Genomic DNA, 15062 nt, shown 5'->3' on the forward strand with positions numbered 1-15062 from the left:
TTCACCTCTTAAGTTCACTCCACGTGCAGAGACACGATCTAAGTTAGCCGATAACGTCTAAAAATAACACCGCTACACCCTTTTAGACATAAGTAATTGCATTTGACATTAGATACACGCTTTTAGTCACATTTATAAGGGGATAAGCCCCAGGTACTAAATGGTTATAAGAAAGCGTACTTACAGATCCTATTTACCCCAGAGCCAGGAACGCACAGCAGCCTAGAGCTAGGGCGAAGAATAAAGATGGCGACACAGGGGGCAAGTTAAATTTAATAGATAGGTGATGTCATAGGAAAGAGGGGAGTGGGAAGAGGATAGACAAGGGCAGGTAAAGACCAGAAGTTAGCTAGTACTATTCAATAGGTAGTGAGGGGAGGGGAGGGGACCGGTACCTAAGCTGTATTAGGTAAATAGTTCAGTCCACATGAAAGGGGATAGGGATGTGAGGAAGAAGAAAAGTTGAAGGGAAGAAAGGATAAGGTTAGGAGCAGAGTGATGTAGCCAAGAGGCAGCATAGAAATGCACAGTGGGCTATAGCAGCAAGGTCGGAGCTACAGAAGGAGTGAACCCCAGGAGAACAATCAGTAGAGCTGATTACTAAGGTACGTTTAGGTGGGGAGAGGTAGGCGATAAAAACCTAGGTAGTAGGAAGAATATGCAGAGTGGCTAGGCAGTGAAGAGTATAAAATAATAGACGGATATAGTGGGTTTACAACTAAACAAGTAGGGAAGGATACAAGTTATTAACATAGGTTAAAAGAGGGGAAGGGAGGCTAGGTTTGGGAACCGATCGGTTTTAGCTGCTGGCTGTCCTGGCTATTGAGAGTAAATTTACAAACCTACAGTATTACACACTATTATGTCTACAGACAGTGGTTTTAAAGCACATACTTTCTCTTATTTTACTTATTCCCTTGAGGGACTGTTGCACAGGGAGAGGATGGGTTCCGTTCCTTAGTATGGGGAGACCGCAGTATTATGTGGAAAAGGTTGCTATTCAGCAGGCAGGGCAAATCCTCATTAATACTGAACAATCAGGTTGGGCAGAGATCCTAATTTACCCCAGAGCCAGGAACACACAGCAGCCAAGAGCTGTGGTGAAGAATAAAGATTTTCAAGATCTTCAGCCAATAGTAGCATTAACACCCTTGGAACCTTGAGAAATAATCTCAGGATCAGCAGTACGATTTATAAAAGGAAAATGATGAGAATCAGGAACCCTATAATATCTATCAGGTTTTCTGGGAGCAGGAGGAACAGAATTAGGAGTTAAAGAATTTTCCATGAAAACATCATCCACAACTTCCAAAACAGGAAGTATAGCCAGAGGTTTATGCTGTGGCAAATCCAAAAATTACCAGATCCTCTTCTTACACTGAGGAAAATCCTGACTTTCCCATTTAAAGTGCTCCCTAAGAGTATTGAAAGTATCCTGAAAGGAAAGGCCATCTGGAGGCGAGGCGGAAGGGATAGAGTCCTCAGCATCAGAATCCTCAAAAGCCAGAAAAAAGTTGAGAATTTCCTTCCTCACCAGCAGAAATACTGGAAACCTCAGAATCTGATTCAGACAAAACATCAGGAGACAATTCCATAACCCTCTTGGAAGGGGGGATGAGAGCCCTTAATAAGGGAAAGAAGATCACCAGCCATCTTTACCAACTGGGACTGAGGCACAGGAGAGGAGACAGACTCCAGTTTGTGGGTAGATTTGCAACTGGTAGGTTTGCTAGTAATCTGGAGGGACTCAGGAGTCCTAGCAACTGCAGAAGTCTGAGCTAAGGTAGTCAGCCTGGCTCTGGTCTCATGTCGAAGAGAAGAGGTGTCAGAAGCCGGTGCCTGCATAGCGGCTCTGGACCCACCTGAGGTGGCGACAGCCGGTGGGTCTGAAGACAAAATAGCAGCCTGCTGCATGGAGGACTCTACATAGGTCTCGGCAAAGGCCTGCTGCTGAAAATCTGTGGACTGTAGGGGCTGCAAAAGTGCCTCACTATCTACCACTGGTTCGACAACCAATTTCACCGGCGGGTATTCAGCAGCTTTAACCCTAGGCATGTCACGGTCCTTGTCCTTGCGTTTCCGAGGTATATCCGAAGTCGGGTGAGCAGAAGACACCGACGAACTTAGGCCACACTCCGAAATGCTTATATAAAATCTTAGCTCTATGGCGTATGGTACGTGGGTGAAGGAAGCACAGAGATCACAGTTAGGGACGTCATGCTCAAGGCCCAAACAAGTTATAAAATAGGAATGAAAATCATGGTGCAGAATCTGTTTTCCACAGGCAAGACAGTTATTAACTTTATCTGACATTCGTTAAAGCAACAAAAGAGGGTCCCCAATGGGGTACTTATCTGAGGGCGTCTTCAACTTGGTAGTCGGAATGCAGAAAGAAGGCAAACGGCCGACCAACATTAGTGCGAACTGCATCTGCTTCGGGCTCCGCGGCAAGAAAGACTGAGGAAATGGTGTCGGCCACCTCCCTTTATACTGGACGTTTTGACATCAGTTTGCAGCCGACGTCATATACAGAGGACTCTGGTATTCGGGCCAACTGAGGGCTACCGGGAGTCGGATAACCCATATGTTAGGACTGCAACAGTGAAACACGAAGAACATCATGTTTTTCATTAATACAAAAGCAAGTAACATTTGTATCTTCAAACTTTTCCCTGAATGTGGCACTCTGGTTTTGTAACAACCACAGATTATATATAGCTCTTAATGGTGCACATGGAAAAAAAATCCTAAGCCAGAAGGACAAATGGGAAACCCTATGGGGGGCAGAGGACCTTGCTAGTCAGCAGGCATGAGGGCAAAATACACCTAGAAAACAAAAGATGCAAAGATGCACTGATCATTTAATGCACAGTTTATAGTAATAAAAGGAATTTAAACATTAACTTCCACCACAAAGTGGTGGAGTTAAAAGGACTCAATAAGTGGTTGAGTAATCTAGTGTCATTCTGAGAAGAAAGAAAAAATTAGGAGATGAGGACTCAGTGGTGTATTCAGTCTACCAGTCTCTTGCACAACAAACACAATGGCCTTTAGCCAGTAGTACACACATTATTCTAGACAAACTACGGAAAAAAAGAAAAATGAGGTTTTCACAAACCTCATTTTACAGTTTCCATAAATCAGTTCTTTCCATTTCTTAGAACACCTTCTTGCTGAATAAAAACCTAATTGCACCTTAAAAATACCTGAATATCTTTGGCAAATCCTGCTTCCTCTGTTATAAAGTTTAGAGATCTTCAGATTATCAGAGATAGTCACGCATTCCTTCTGAAATGCCTAATTTTACCATAACCATTGCTGACTGCAATTAATACCCAGTCCATTTAATATGAGCTGTGTAACTGCACCATGGCTTGAAGTAACTTGCATTGTGCTAGGTGAGCTGCACAATTCTACATGCCAGGCCTTCGTGGAAGTACAAAGTGATGGCGACAGTATTTCTGTTTACTGCCATATAGTAGTTCAGTTTAATGAAAGTAAATATTTCCCTAGAATTAAGTAATAATTTGCAAGTCTTCAGTGGAGCCTGTTGCCCTCTTAACCCTCGTCATTAACAACTAGGCAGTCATTGAGGGAGCAATGTTTCCCTTAAAACATATTCTAATAAGAATACAATTTGCAGAAATTGTTGCTCATAGATGTGTTTACAGTGTAAAGGATCAGGTATGTACATATTCATACTGTACAATACACACCTCCAGTATTCTTAACCACCACAAAGTTCTAGGCAGAAAGAAAATCAGAATGCACCTCTCCTGATGTCTACTTAACATATCCTTCTGTTATTTACAAAAAGATATAAACGTTGCTTCTAGCCATAATATAGGAGGTAAGTAGTGGTCCCCTTTTCTGAGCTGAATTCCAGTTATAATTTTTCTGCATTGTGTAGCTTTCAGAGTTCATTATATATCCAGCAAATACGCAGGTTATATAGCTTGAACATCTTCGCTTTTCTAGTTTGTCTTTTTATTCCTGCTACCTGCCAACCATCAGCCCTCTTGCCATGAACAAGACTCATCTTTCCTTGACTGGGCTCTTGCTGGTCACAGGGAGGTCACTATTTAGGCAATAAGGGTTTTTTCATTCATTTGTCCATAACTTCCATGTGATCACACACAATGTTCCCAGGGAGTGTGCACATTTTTGCACATATCCCAAGAAGCCAATGAAGTATAGAAGGAACCAAGCACTCATCCCATCTATTGTTGTCTACAAGACTAGTCTATGTATAGAATTTCATGTTTGCATTCTTGCACATAGGTATACAATTCTGAATTTTACTTACCCTTTGTACACATGCTATGTTCTTTAACCATTCTGCTTGTAACCTACTCAAAGTTTTTTTCTTCTTGGGCTTCAGCTGAAAAAACTGCTTTGCCCAGTTGAACTTTCCTGGTAAGCACATGCAAATAAATACCTAAATAAAATCACTTTAACAGACGTTATCTTATGAATAAAGAAACATTTGTTTAGTGGCTCCTATCCAGTTAAGCATCAACACAGCAGACAAATACATCCCCCACACACTATAATTCCACAAATATGAAAAACTAAAAGGTGCTTTGCTCATTTGTACATTACACTTTCCTTGATTCTGCATTTACAATCAAGTAAAAAAAAAAAAGATCAAAATATTAAGAATTGTGGCATCATACTGATTTGACATCTCAGTGATGTCATCCTACATAGTGTACTCATACCTCTAGTATACGATACATGGCAGAAGATCCTGGGAAATCGCCATTGCAAAGTTTTACAGCTTCTAACTTGGTATTTATGTGCTCCAAAAGGTCCCTGTTTTCATCACTGTTCTGGTCAATTTCCAAGTCTTTAACAGGCTGTGTTTCTTGTTCAGCTATATAGGTCTCATCCAGATTTCTGTTTGCAGTTGCTTCTTGTTTTCCATTTCCAACTTCTTGGGAGATTTCTAACTGGGGTGAAGCACAAGCATCTAAGGAGTTGTGGCTTCCAAGGCCAAAGAAACCAGATTCAGATTTTGTTTCCATGACTGAATTTTGGGTGCAATTAGATGCTAATTCAGGAAATTCTGTGAAAAGCCAGTGTCTGTCCTTAAAAAAGCGATTCTCGTGAATCTGGTAAAAGTCATTCCAGTACTTACTTGCTTTGCTTTCATATTCCTCTAAACAACAAAAGAATGGGATCATTTTATTACAAAATATGTAAGTGCAGTTTAGTCCAAAATAACCTACACCTCTACCTTACTCCACAGAAAATACTTAAAAATCCTAGTATAATTTCCATATGCTAGAAAATCTTACTGACATGTCTATGAAACAACCCTGAGCAAGAAAACAAGCAGTCTCATATCTTAAACCAATCTGACGAGAGTTAACAAATTAGAACAACCAAGCCCAAACACTGAAACACACTGCCACACCTGATCTACAGTCAGTCTTCACTACTGAAAACTCAACTAATTATATGGGCCAGAAGTCATAAGCATCAGCTACAATCATGCACGACCGATGCATGGTCCAGCCTGCATACTACAGCCCTGCACAATTCAAAAACAGACTCCCCGAAGAACTATGTAGCAACATACCCTACTGCTTTCAGATATGTAGTAGCCATGCAAAGGATCACCATGTTCTGAAAGTCATAAAACCATAATTGTACAGAATAGCCATCAAAGAAAGAAATTTATGGTATTGCAACAATGGCCTAACTTGTTGGAAATATTGGTACAATGGTTAAGGTCTTCACTTTATAAATACAAGGCAAAGGGTTTGATTCTGACCTTGGGATATTAGCTATTCTTAAAACAACCCTTTAGAGCAGTTAGCCTAGTATTCACCTATAAACCTATAACACGCCTTAGTCCCTAACCACCCAAAACAATAGATGACATAATGGGCACAACATGTCTGAGTTTCCCATATAGCAGGTAAGCATTGCACTGTAGAAGACACTTATTAATAAAGCTTGAAATAGACTAATCTTTGCTATAAGTAGAGGTCACTAACACAAGACCATCCAAACTTCAGAAATACCTTGTCAAGATGACACTACAAAATTTTAGAGTTCCCTGATACTAGTACATTAGAGTTCATGCCTAACATGATACAACTCCAGAAAGTTACCACAAACCCAAACATGCCTTTCCAGTTATGATGCTAGTCACTATGCAATGGCTCTACCTTCATCACCAATTCAATTACACAGAGCTACCACCTTAAAACAAGTTCTCGGTATTTAATTCCTTTATCTGATCCCCTCAATCTATTAGCCATGCCCTTTCTTCTGTGCTCTTCACTTTTCCTAAGCTCCACACATCCAACCTTCCACAGAATGTATTCCCAATATCTTGGCTACTTTTAAGACTATGTCTGTCACTGAATTCCAGCTGCCAATAATTCTGTTTTTAGCCTTCTCCAAAGCATTCTGCTAGATTAAAAAATGGTCTCAGTACTGCATACGATAAAGTGTCAAGCAGATCTAACAGCTTTTCCCCACTACCCTGCTTACCTCGATGTTCTTCAGACACCAACTGAGCACAGCCTTCATGGACTTTTTTTCTGGCAGCTGCTTCCTGTTCTTCAGACCATTCTACATTATCCCTGTAAAAAAGACAAGTCACAAAATATGACAGCTTAGCTTGATGATTCATCAATCCAGGAATCAAAGATAATCCATGTGGCCACATCCATTTTTTTAACAGAGGAATAATGATTTTGGCAGTTAAAGTAAAAAAATTGGAACGTTTTGATATCTTCTGAGGACATATGATTTCACAATTCTTTTCAGCACCATAGACAACTGTCATAACTTATATGATTTCATGATAAACAGTTCAGGAGAAAATTCTTCATAAGCAGTCTTAAAGTTCATAAATACTATACAGCGAAATACTACATAGGATAGAGCAATTGACCTCCAAATTAGGGGGGAAATCAGTGGAACGGGAAGCAATTGGTCAGGTGCCATATGAAGATATTTTGTAGCCTTACACAGGAAACCAGTATAAACATTCACTTCAAGATGGACAGCAAGAGAAGGTACAGGAAACTGTGGAAACTGACGCAGTTAATGTTGAGAAGTGATAGACCAGTGAGTTCCCATATGACAGAGCAATGGATGGCATATGACAGAGCAATGGATGGCACAGGATGAAATTGAAGAGAATGTACCACAGGAAGATGCAACAGAATTTCTACAGAATGCCCACAGGAAATGGGAGACAAAAAATGTGCCCTCAGTTTAGAAGAAAACGAGCTAAGAGAACAGTTGCTTGACTTAATAGAGATAGCTAGACATTTTAAGATCAATGAAAGAAACAGACTGCAGAAGGTCAATAAAAACCCCAAAAGTCAGAAGTTTGATAAAACAAATGAACACAGTAATTAGGACTGTCCCTAGAGGTCCATGTGACATAACATAAGTAAATAGGATAGAACACAGTAATTAGGACTGTCCATAGAGATCCATGCAAAATAACAGAAGTAAACAGGATATAATACTGTGCAGCTAAATTAATAACTGATAAAGTTCTACCACAAGAACACAGTGTAGTAAGGGAAAGGAAGAGGAGAAATCGAATACCATTATGGAAGTATTGAATAGAGAAAACTATAAAGCAATTAAGACAAGAAGTGTCACTGTTAGAAGAGTATAGAAAAGGGAACAGATCAACAAAAATACTTAGTAAAATAGCTGTGATAAAAGCAACTCAACAGTATTAGAACAGATCAGGATCTGTCATGCACTGTCGCAAATAAACTAAAAATCTCAGCACAGGCTGAAAAACTTAGATATGTAGATAAATATAAAGGAAAAGTACAAAATAAACAATTTACTGATGATCCAGAAAAGTTTTATAGAGAACTGGGAAACAAGGTAAAAGTAATTGAAAGACCTCTACTTAACAGCTTAGGCCATGGCTATAATCTGGCTTCTAGAAAACAACAAAGTGGAAAGACTTCTCATCTTCACTTTGTCGATGATTTAAAACTGTATAGCTCATCAGATGAGGAACTGAAAGCACAACTGCAAGGGACTTGATCAAGGATCAACAATAAAACATGAACAAATGCGAATAAAAATTAGTAAGGAATTCTTTAGAAGACTTAAATTAATCCTGAAAACCGCGCAGACATCTAGAAACCAATTTGCTCTTCCTGTCCTAACTTACAGTTTTGGAGTGACTGACTGGTCCCAAAACATGTTGGACAGATTACACAGGAAAACAAGGATACTTTATGCTCGCCAAATGATTTATAAAAATCAGTGCAAACCAAGGAAATATATTATTACTCATTCTGAAGGAGGGATGGGTCTCCTTGAAATTGATTACATGTATAGATCTGCAATTGTGGGAATCCACACATATCTGCTAACCTCACAAGACCCAAATGTAGTGAAAGTTTTGAAATATGAGGAGAATAAATCTAAGATGACTTCCCAGCTCAGGCTAGCAGAAGCATATCGGTGTCAAGCAGGAATGGAAATCAAACCAGAAGTAAATAAAAATCAAGCAGCAACTGAATGTGCCAAAAAAAACAAAAGAAAGAATATAAGGTGAAGGACCAGATGAGAAGGCGAGAAATTTGGAAAATACATAAATATAGCTGCAAGTATAGAAAACTAGTGGAAGAACCTCATGTTGATAAGGAATGGTTAAGGAGAGGCAAATTCAAACCAAAAGATGAAAGGTTAATACTGGTGGCACAAGACAGTGGGCTACGTACACGTTGGTTTACAAAGTCCTTTTAACATGTGGGAGAAACAGACAAATGAATGTTTAGTTGCACACCTTGTTGCTGGTTGTGACACACTAATGGCAGAAGGACTATATACTGAAAGGCATAACAGTGTGGCAAGACTGTTGCACTGGGGATTGTGCAAACATTATGGTACTGAAATGGCTGAAAAGCACTGGAAACATGAGCCACAAAGCATCACAGAAAATTATGAAGTCTACATCACATGGGATCATCCATTACCAACAGTTCAAAAGATAGATGATAGAAAACTGGATATAGTGATCTATGAAAAGAAGACAAAAGTAGCATTGATAACCAACATCACCACACCCAGTGACTACAGTGTCTTGCATAGAGAGAGACAGACAGTCATAAAATATCAGGATTTGCAGGCAGAAACGAGCGCAATGTGGAAGAAAGATACCCATACAGTTCTAATAGTAGTAGGTGCAATGGGCCTTATAAAAAAGAATCTACAATCATATTTAAATAGGTTACCAATGCATGCAACTCCATACGAATTGCAGGAGTAATTACTGGGCACATTGCAGGTGCTGTGAAGAACACTTCTGGCTGACATCAAAGATTGAAACAATACTAGTTTCATGAACTTTAGCTGTACTTTGACTAAGGAATGGGGTCTATTCCAGTCATGGTATTAGAAACCCAAAAGATTTGGAGAAATTAAAAAAAAAAAAGAGCGAAAAAGAAAAGAAAAACCATAGCAAAAGAAAGTCATATATGATAAAGGATCATTTGTTGTTAAATAAAGTCATAATGGAAAACTGTAAAAAGAGGACAAACACAAGTACAGCATGGACAGACTACAGATACGCATGACGGAATCCCACATTCGTGGATAAAACAGTGCTTACAAATGTACAAGATATACCCTACACAATTACATTACAGTTACCATGAAAGAGTAGTAAACCACTTTGCAGCTAAGCTATGATCAAGGACAAATTACTATTTCAGGGAAAAAAATTCAAAGGGAGATATTCCAGGGTGATTCTTTGTCACCGTTGCTCTTAACATATTACGCTGTTTACTTACAGGAAAACTCCACCCTCTCATACAGTTTAACTTAATCGTTAGGTTTCTTTCCTCCCTACAATATGGTTTCAGCATTGTGTAGGTACCAGGAACCTGCTTGTACTTTTTAAAACTTTTATTTCCTTGCATTGGAGTCAACGGAAGGGAAAAGTCCATCTACTTGTTTTTTTTAAATTCAACTTCTCACATAATTTACAGAGAACTTAGTCTCCACCTGCATGACATATCACAGACAGTTAAATCTGTACTTTACCCTGTCAGCTACTACTGTCAATCTTAGATGGGCAATTAATTTGCTAATGTCAGGAACGCAGCAGCTGATGTAAAAAGGCAAAGCTGTGGAACTGTTTTCCACAGTTTTTATTGCAGGGGAAGAAGACCTTAACACTCTCCTTTCGTAGCAAAACAAAGCAATTAGATCAGTCAAGGGTTACAAAGCAATTAGATCAGTCAGGGGTTTAAAGGCAATTGACAACTCTTCTAACAAATCTACATAAGCAGCAACACAGTATTGAAATGCTAAGCTTTAAACATTATTTATAATAGTTTATATGTTAAGATAACAAATATAGTATCAAAGATTTCTGTGACATTTAGAGAAAAGTCAGAAATATTATTTTTGTAAAATATCAATGCATTTACCATTTTCACACCCCCCCCCGGCCAGAACTGCAGAAAGAGTCACGTGGTAACCCTATCAACTAGGTGCACTGATATTGTTCATAAAAAGGTCCTGTATGCTTTTTTGTGACATCCTTCCAAAGGGAGATGCACATCTAGTAGAGAAAGAACCAGGGTTCGAGATTCTCACTGACAGAGTCAGTCCTTACATTGTTAGAGTGCAACCATAATATACAGCTGAATTTACTTTAACATACACTTACTATGTGCCCTTGCATTAAAAACACTAAGAAAAGGAAATCAGAAGTACTTAACTGTTTTTAAATACATACAAACACACACACACACACACACACACACACACACACACACACACACACACACACACACACACACACACACACACACAGTCATATGCTTTTGTACATATGTACTTTATACACACATATACAGAAACACATACGCACACACTATATATGCGTGTGTGTGTGTGTGTTTACAATTAATTACTTATAAACAGTTAAGCATTATTAATGTATACATTCTACTAAATGCTGCTTAATGATTTACTTGGTCACTGTCACACATTAGCTATGTGTTGCACATGCAAACTTGGTCACTGTCACACATTAGCTATGTGTTGCACATGCAAACTTGGTCAAGGTCTTTATGTCAGTATTTTTTTTTCTTTGTATTGCTAAGTTGTTGTTGTTGTGTCTTTCGGCTTATCCCGGTCAGGGGTCGCCACAGCGGAACTCCGGTACGCTAATGTTTGGTAGTGGATTTTTACGTGCCGAGTTACCAGCCCTGACGCACAACCTTCAACTAAGGCACGCCCATTCACGCATGCCTCCACACAGAAGACGTTCTAGCTGAGAATCGAACGCGACAACGTCTTGCTGGGAGGCGACAATGCTACCGCAGCACCACTACCGCGGGTTTTGTATTGCTAAGTGCATTTAATAATGGTTATCTTTGCCAATATAGCCTAAGTTGTGGCTGAAAATGGTCCTGGGGCCAGTTCACTTTCCTGGTTACCAAAGTATAAATAAATATAAAATAGAAAAAAGGAGAGTGAACATGACATAAATAATTGAGAAACTAGCAAAGCACATTTTAAGTCTGCATCTTTCATGACATAGAAAAATCCTCCCACTGAAAGCATTGGGAAGTAGAAGACAGACAAAGTTTAGAGTCTACTACGTGTCACTTGTAAATGTACAGCAAGGATCATTTACTGCAGTGAGAGTTTTCACACCTCAGCATGTGTGTGTGGTGGAGGTGGTTTGTCAAATCTTTTAGGACTACAAAAGACTCTTCTTACAAAAACCTGTTATTTATCAACTTTCTTTTGTTGCAAGTAGCTAACAACTATTTATAGTATAGAACAAGCCCTAACAGACACATAAATGAGGCTCAGTCAGGTAAACATAGAAGCAGTGCTGTTACAGAAGGTGTGTTTAGATGACAGTGCTTCATAGCCCTGCCATTCAACCTTAGTGGCATGAGAAAACAGCACTTACTTCCTTATGTCTAGCATGAGTCATATAAAGAGGACTTTAAATGTAATCTGGGAAGAAGGAATGAAAGCAAGAAAACAAAATCACGTTACCAAGGCAGGTCCCATCTTCCGCCATTTTGAGAAAAACAATCACTTGACGTGATTTTGAGGCATTAAAATAGCTCAAAAACAAAGATACAGTAAAAAAATATGTTTTTTGAGTTCTAAGGTGGAGTTTTCTCTTAAACATACCAAGTCATAGTTATAATTTGGTTCCCACAAAACAATAAATTGTAAAGACCAATCTTTTTTGTGGACGATTTACAACTGCATATTTCATTAGATGAGGAACTAAAAGTATAACTGCAAGAGGTCAAAACTTTCTCAGGTGATGTAAGAATGACATTTGCCTTGATAAATGTGCAAAAAGCAACCTTTAAAGCAGGAAAGCTTCAGCACCAAGAAAATATCAGTCTAGGACAGGAAAGTGATAAAAAGAAACTTGAGCAGGAGGGAGTGTATAAACAGTCGGGAGGGATAAAAAAAACAAGAACAAATGTGAAAAAAACTTGGTAAGGAATATTTTAGAAGACTAAAATAATAGTGATAACAGCCCTGACATCTTGGAATAAGCCCAAACTTTATAAACCAGTTTGCTCTTCCTGTTCTAACTTAATTTTGGGGGGGAAATGACTGGCCCCTAAAGGTAATGGATCAGTTGGACAAGAAAGCAAGAAAAATGTTGCATGATTATTAAATCATTTATAATAACCGGTGTATTCCAAGATGATATATTCCCCGCTCTGAAGGAGGTATGAGCCTCCTTGAAATTCATTACATGTCAACATCTGCTGAACTCACAAAATCCAAACATAGTGAAAGATTTAAAACATGACGAGAACAAGTCTAAGATAACTTCTATGCTTAGTTTAGCAGAAACATACTGGTTGTTGCGTCTTTCGGCTTTTCCCAGTTAGGGGTTGCCACAGCGGAACTCCGGTCCGCTAATGACTGGCAGTTGATTTTTACATGCCGAGTTGCCAGCCCTGACGCACAACCTTTAACGAAGGTACATCCATTCACGCATGTCTCCACGCAGAAGATGCTCTAGCTGAGAGTCGAACCGGTCAGCGTCTTACTGTGAGGCGACCACGCTACCGCAGCACCACCACTGCGGATACCGATGTCAAGCGGAAATGGAAATCATACCAGAAGTAGACAAAAATCAGCCAGCAACTGAATGTGCCAAAAACAAAAGAAAGAATACAAGTTGAAGGATCACATGAGAAGGGAAGAAATACGAAAAATGCATAAATATAACTGCAAGTGCAGAAAACTCCTGGAACAACCTCATGTTGATCAGGATCTAATGCAGGAATGGTTAAGGAGAAGTAATTTTAAACCAAAAGATGAAAGGTTAATATTGGAGGCCCAGGACAGTGGCCTACATACACGTTAGTTTACAAAGTCCATTGAATATGTTGCAGAAACAGATAAATGCGGGTTTTGTAAAACAGAATTGGAAACAGTTACACATCTTGTTGCTGGGTGTGATATACTAATGGCAGAACGCCTCCATACAGAAAGGCATAATAATGTAGCAAGACTGTTGCATTGGGGATTGTACAAACATTATAATATTGAAGTAGTTGAGAAGCACTGGAAACAAGACACAAAGAATTATAAAAAATGAAGTTTATATCACATGGGATCACCCATTACCAACTGTTCAAAAAACAGATGCGAGAAAAGCAGATATAGTAGCCCATGAAAAGAAGACGAAAAAGTAGCATTTATCACCAAAATTGCTACACCTAGCAATTATACTGTGTTACGTAAACTGAGACAAAAAGTCATAAAATACCAGGACGTGCAGGCAGAAACAAGGACAATGTGGAAGAGGGATATCCATACAGTTCCAATAATAGGAGCAATGGATCTCATAAAAAAGAATATACAGTCGTATTTAGATATGTCACCAATACACGTTACTCCATACTAATTGCAGGAGTCAATTCTGGGCACGTTGAGGGCGTCACAAAAAGCACTCTTCAGAGACTGAAACAATAATAATTTAACGAACTTTAATCATACTTTGACTTCAGAATGGGGTCCATTCCCATCATGCTAATAGAAACCCAAAAGACTTGCAGAAATTAATCTGTAAAAAAGTTATTTGCACATGTTAAAGAGTATTAACTGTCCCCAAAAGTATCATAAAAAATGTCTTCTTTTGGACATTGGAAAAGTCTGTAGGTATTTCACCATCCAGTACAACGGTACTGATGCTGGTTTCTAAATGGTGGATGAGAAGATTTAGTAAAGTCTGCCATCAGGCCAACCATTATAGGAAGCATGCTTGGAAATGTCTACCAAACTATAATTCAGGCTAGCATTCCTAATGTCCTGCATACTGAAGTGAACTGCTAATCAAAAGAAAACACCCTTTCTAGCTCTGTGGCCTCAAGGGATAAAACTCCAAGACCACAGTTCGAGTAGCAGATCAGGCTCTAGAAGACACCAGGAGGTGAAATGAAGTGAGCAGCAGAACTGTCTTGCCCATTTCTGGAAGACGGCATGATAGTTACCAGTCTGGTGGTGTTCTGTAGCAAGCAAAGGACTGCATAGAAGCTGCAGACTGGGGGTGGGAATGTGACGGTAGCTCTCGGGGGGGGGGGTATGTACATGCGTTGAAGATGACATGAAATTCCCCATGGCAATGCAATACCTATGTCACTACCACAAGGAGGTATTAAAGCATTGTTAAAATTCTCCAAACATTGAGCCATGAATGATTAGAATCACAAACTAGAGGATGCCCTGGCCTAGTCTGGAGGAATAAACAACACTCACATGGAGTGCATCTACCTCAAGGCAGATACCAACAGATGCAAGTGGGCAAGTGAAGGCACAAAGCACCCTTAATGGCTGTATGGATGAAAGACACCCCTCCAGACAACTCTTGCCCTGATCCTGTGTGATCCTGACTGCCTGATGCCTAACTGGGAAGGAGGTTTGACAGTTGGCAAGCACAGGGTCAAAAAATATCTGGGATGGGAAAAAGATCAGCATACTCTAAAAACAGATAATTCCTGTACCATTTTTTATTCAGACAACATAAACATAGACTGTACAAGGCCAGG

The 15062-nt window shown here is 39.3% G+C and overlaps 1 protein-coding gene across 1 annotated transcript in view; it reads right to left on the reverse strand.

The window, feature by feature from the left end:
• Nucleotides 1–15062, reverse strand: part of METTL2A (methyltransferase 2A, methylcytidine) — a 506716-nt gene that overhangs the window by 459886 nt on the left and 31768 nt on the right. Inside the window, exons 2-3 of the mRNA XM_044055222.1 lie at nucleotides 6508–6599; nucleotides 4722–5161 (exon numbers count right to left, since the gene is read on the reverse strand). Coding sequence (XP_043911157.1) covers nucleotides 4722–5161; nucleotides 6508–6599 — 532 coding nt within the window. The remainder of the gene's footprint in view (nucleotides 1–4721; nucleotides 5162–6507; nucleotides 6600–15062) is intronic.

Source organism: Protopterus annectens, chromosome 13.part0 (genome assembly GCF_019279795.1).
Source record: "Protopterus annectens isolate FY-2018-M chromosome 13.part0, PAN1.0, whole genome shotgun sequence".
NCBI lineage: Eukaryota > Metazoa > Chordata > Ceratodontiformes > Protopteridae > Protopterus > Protopterus annectens.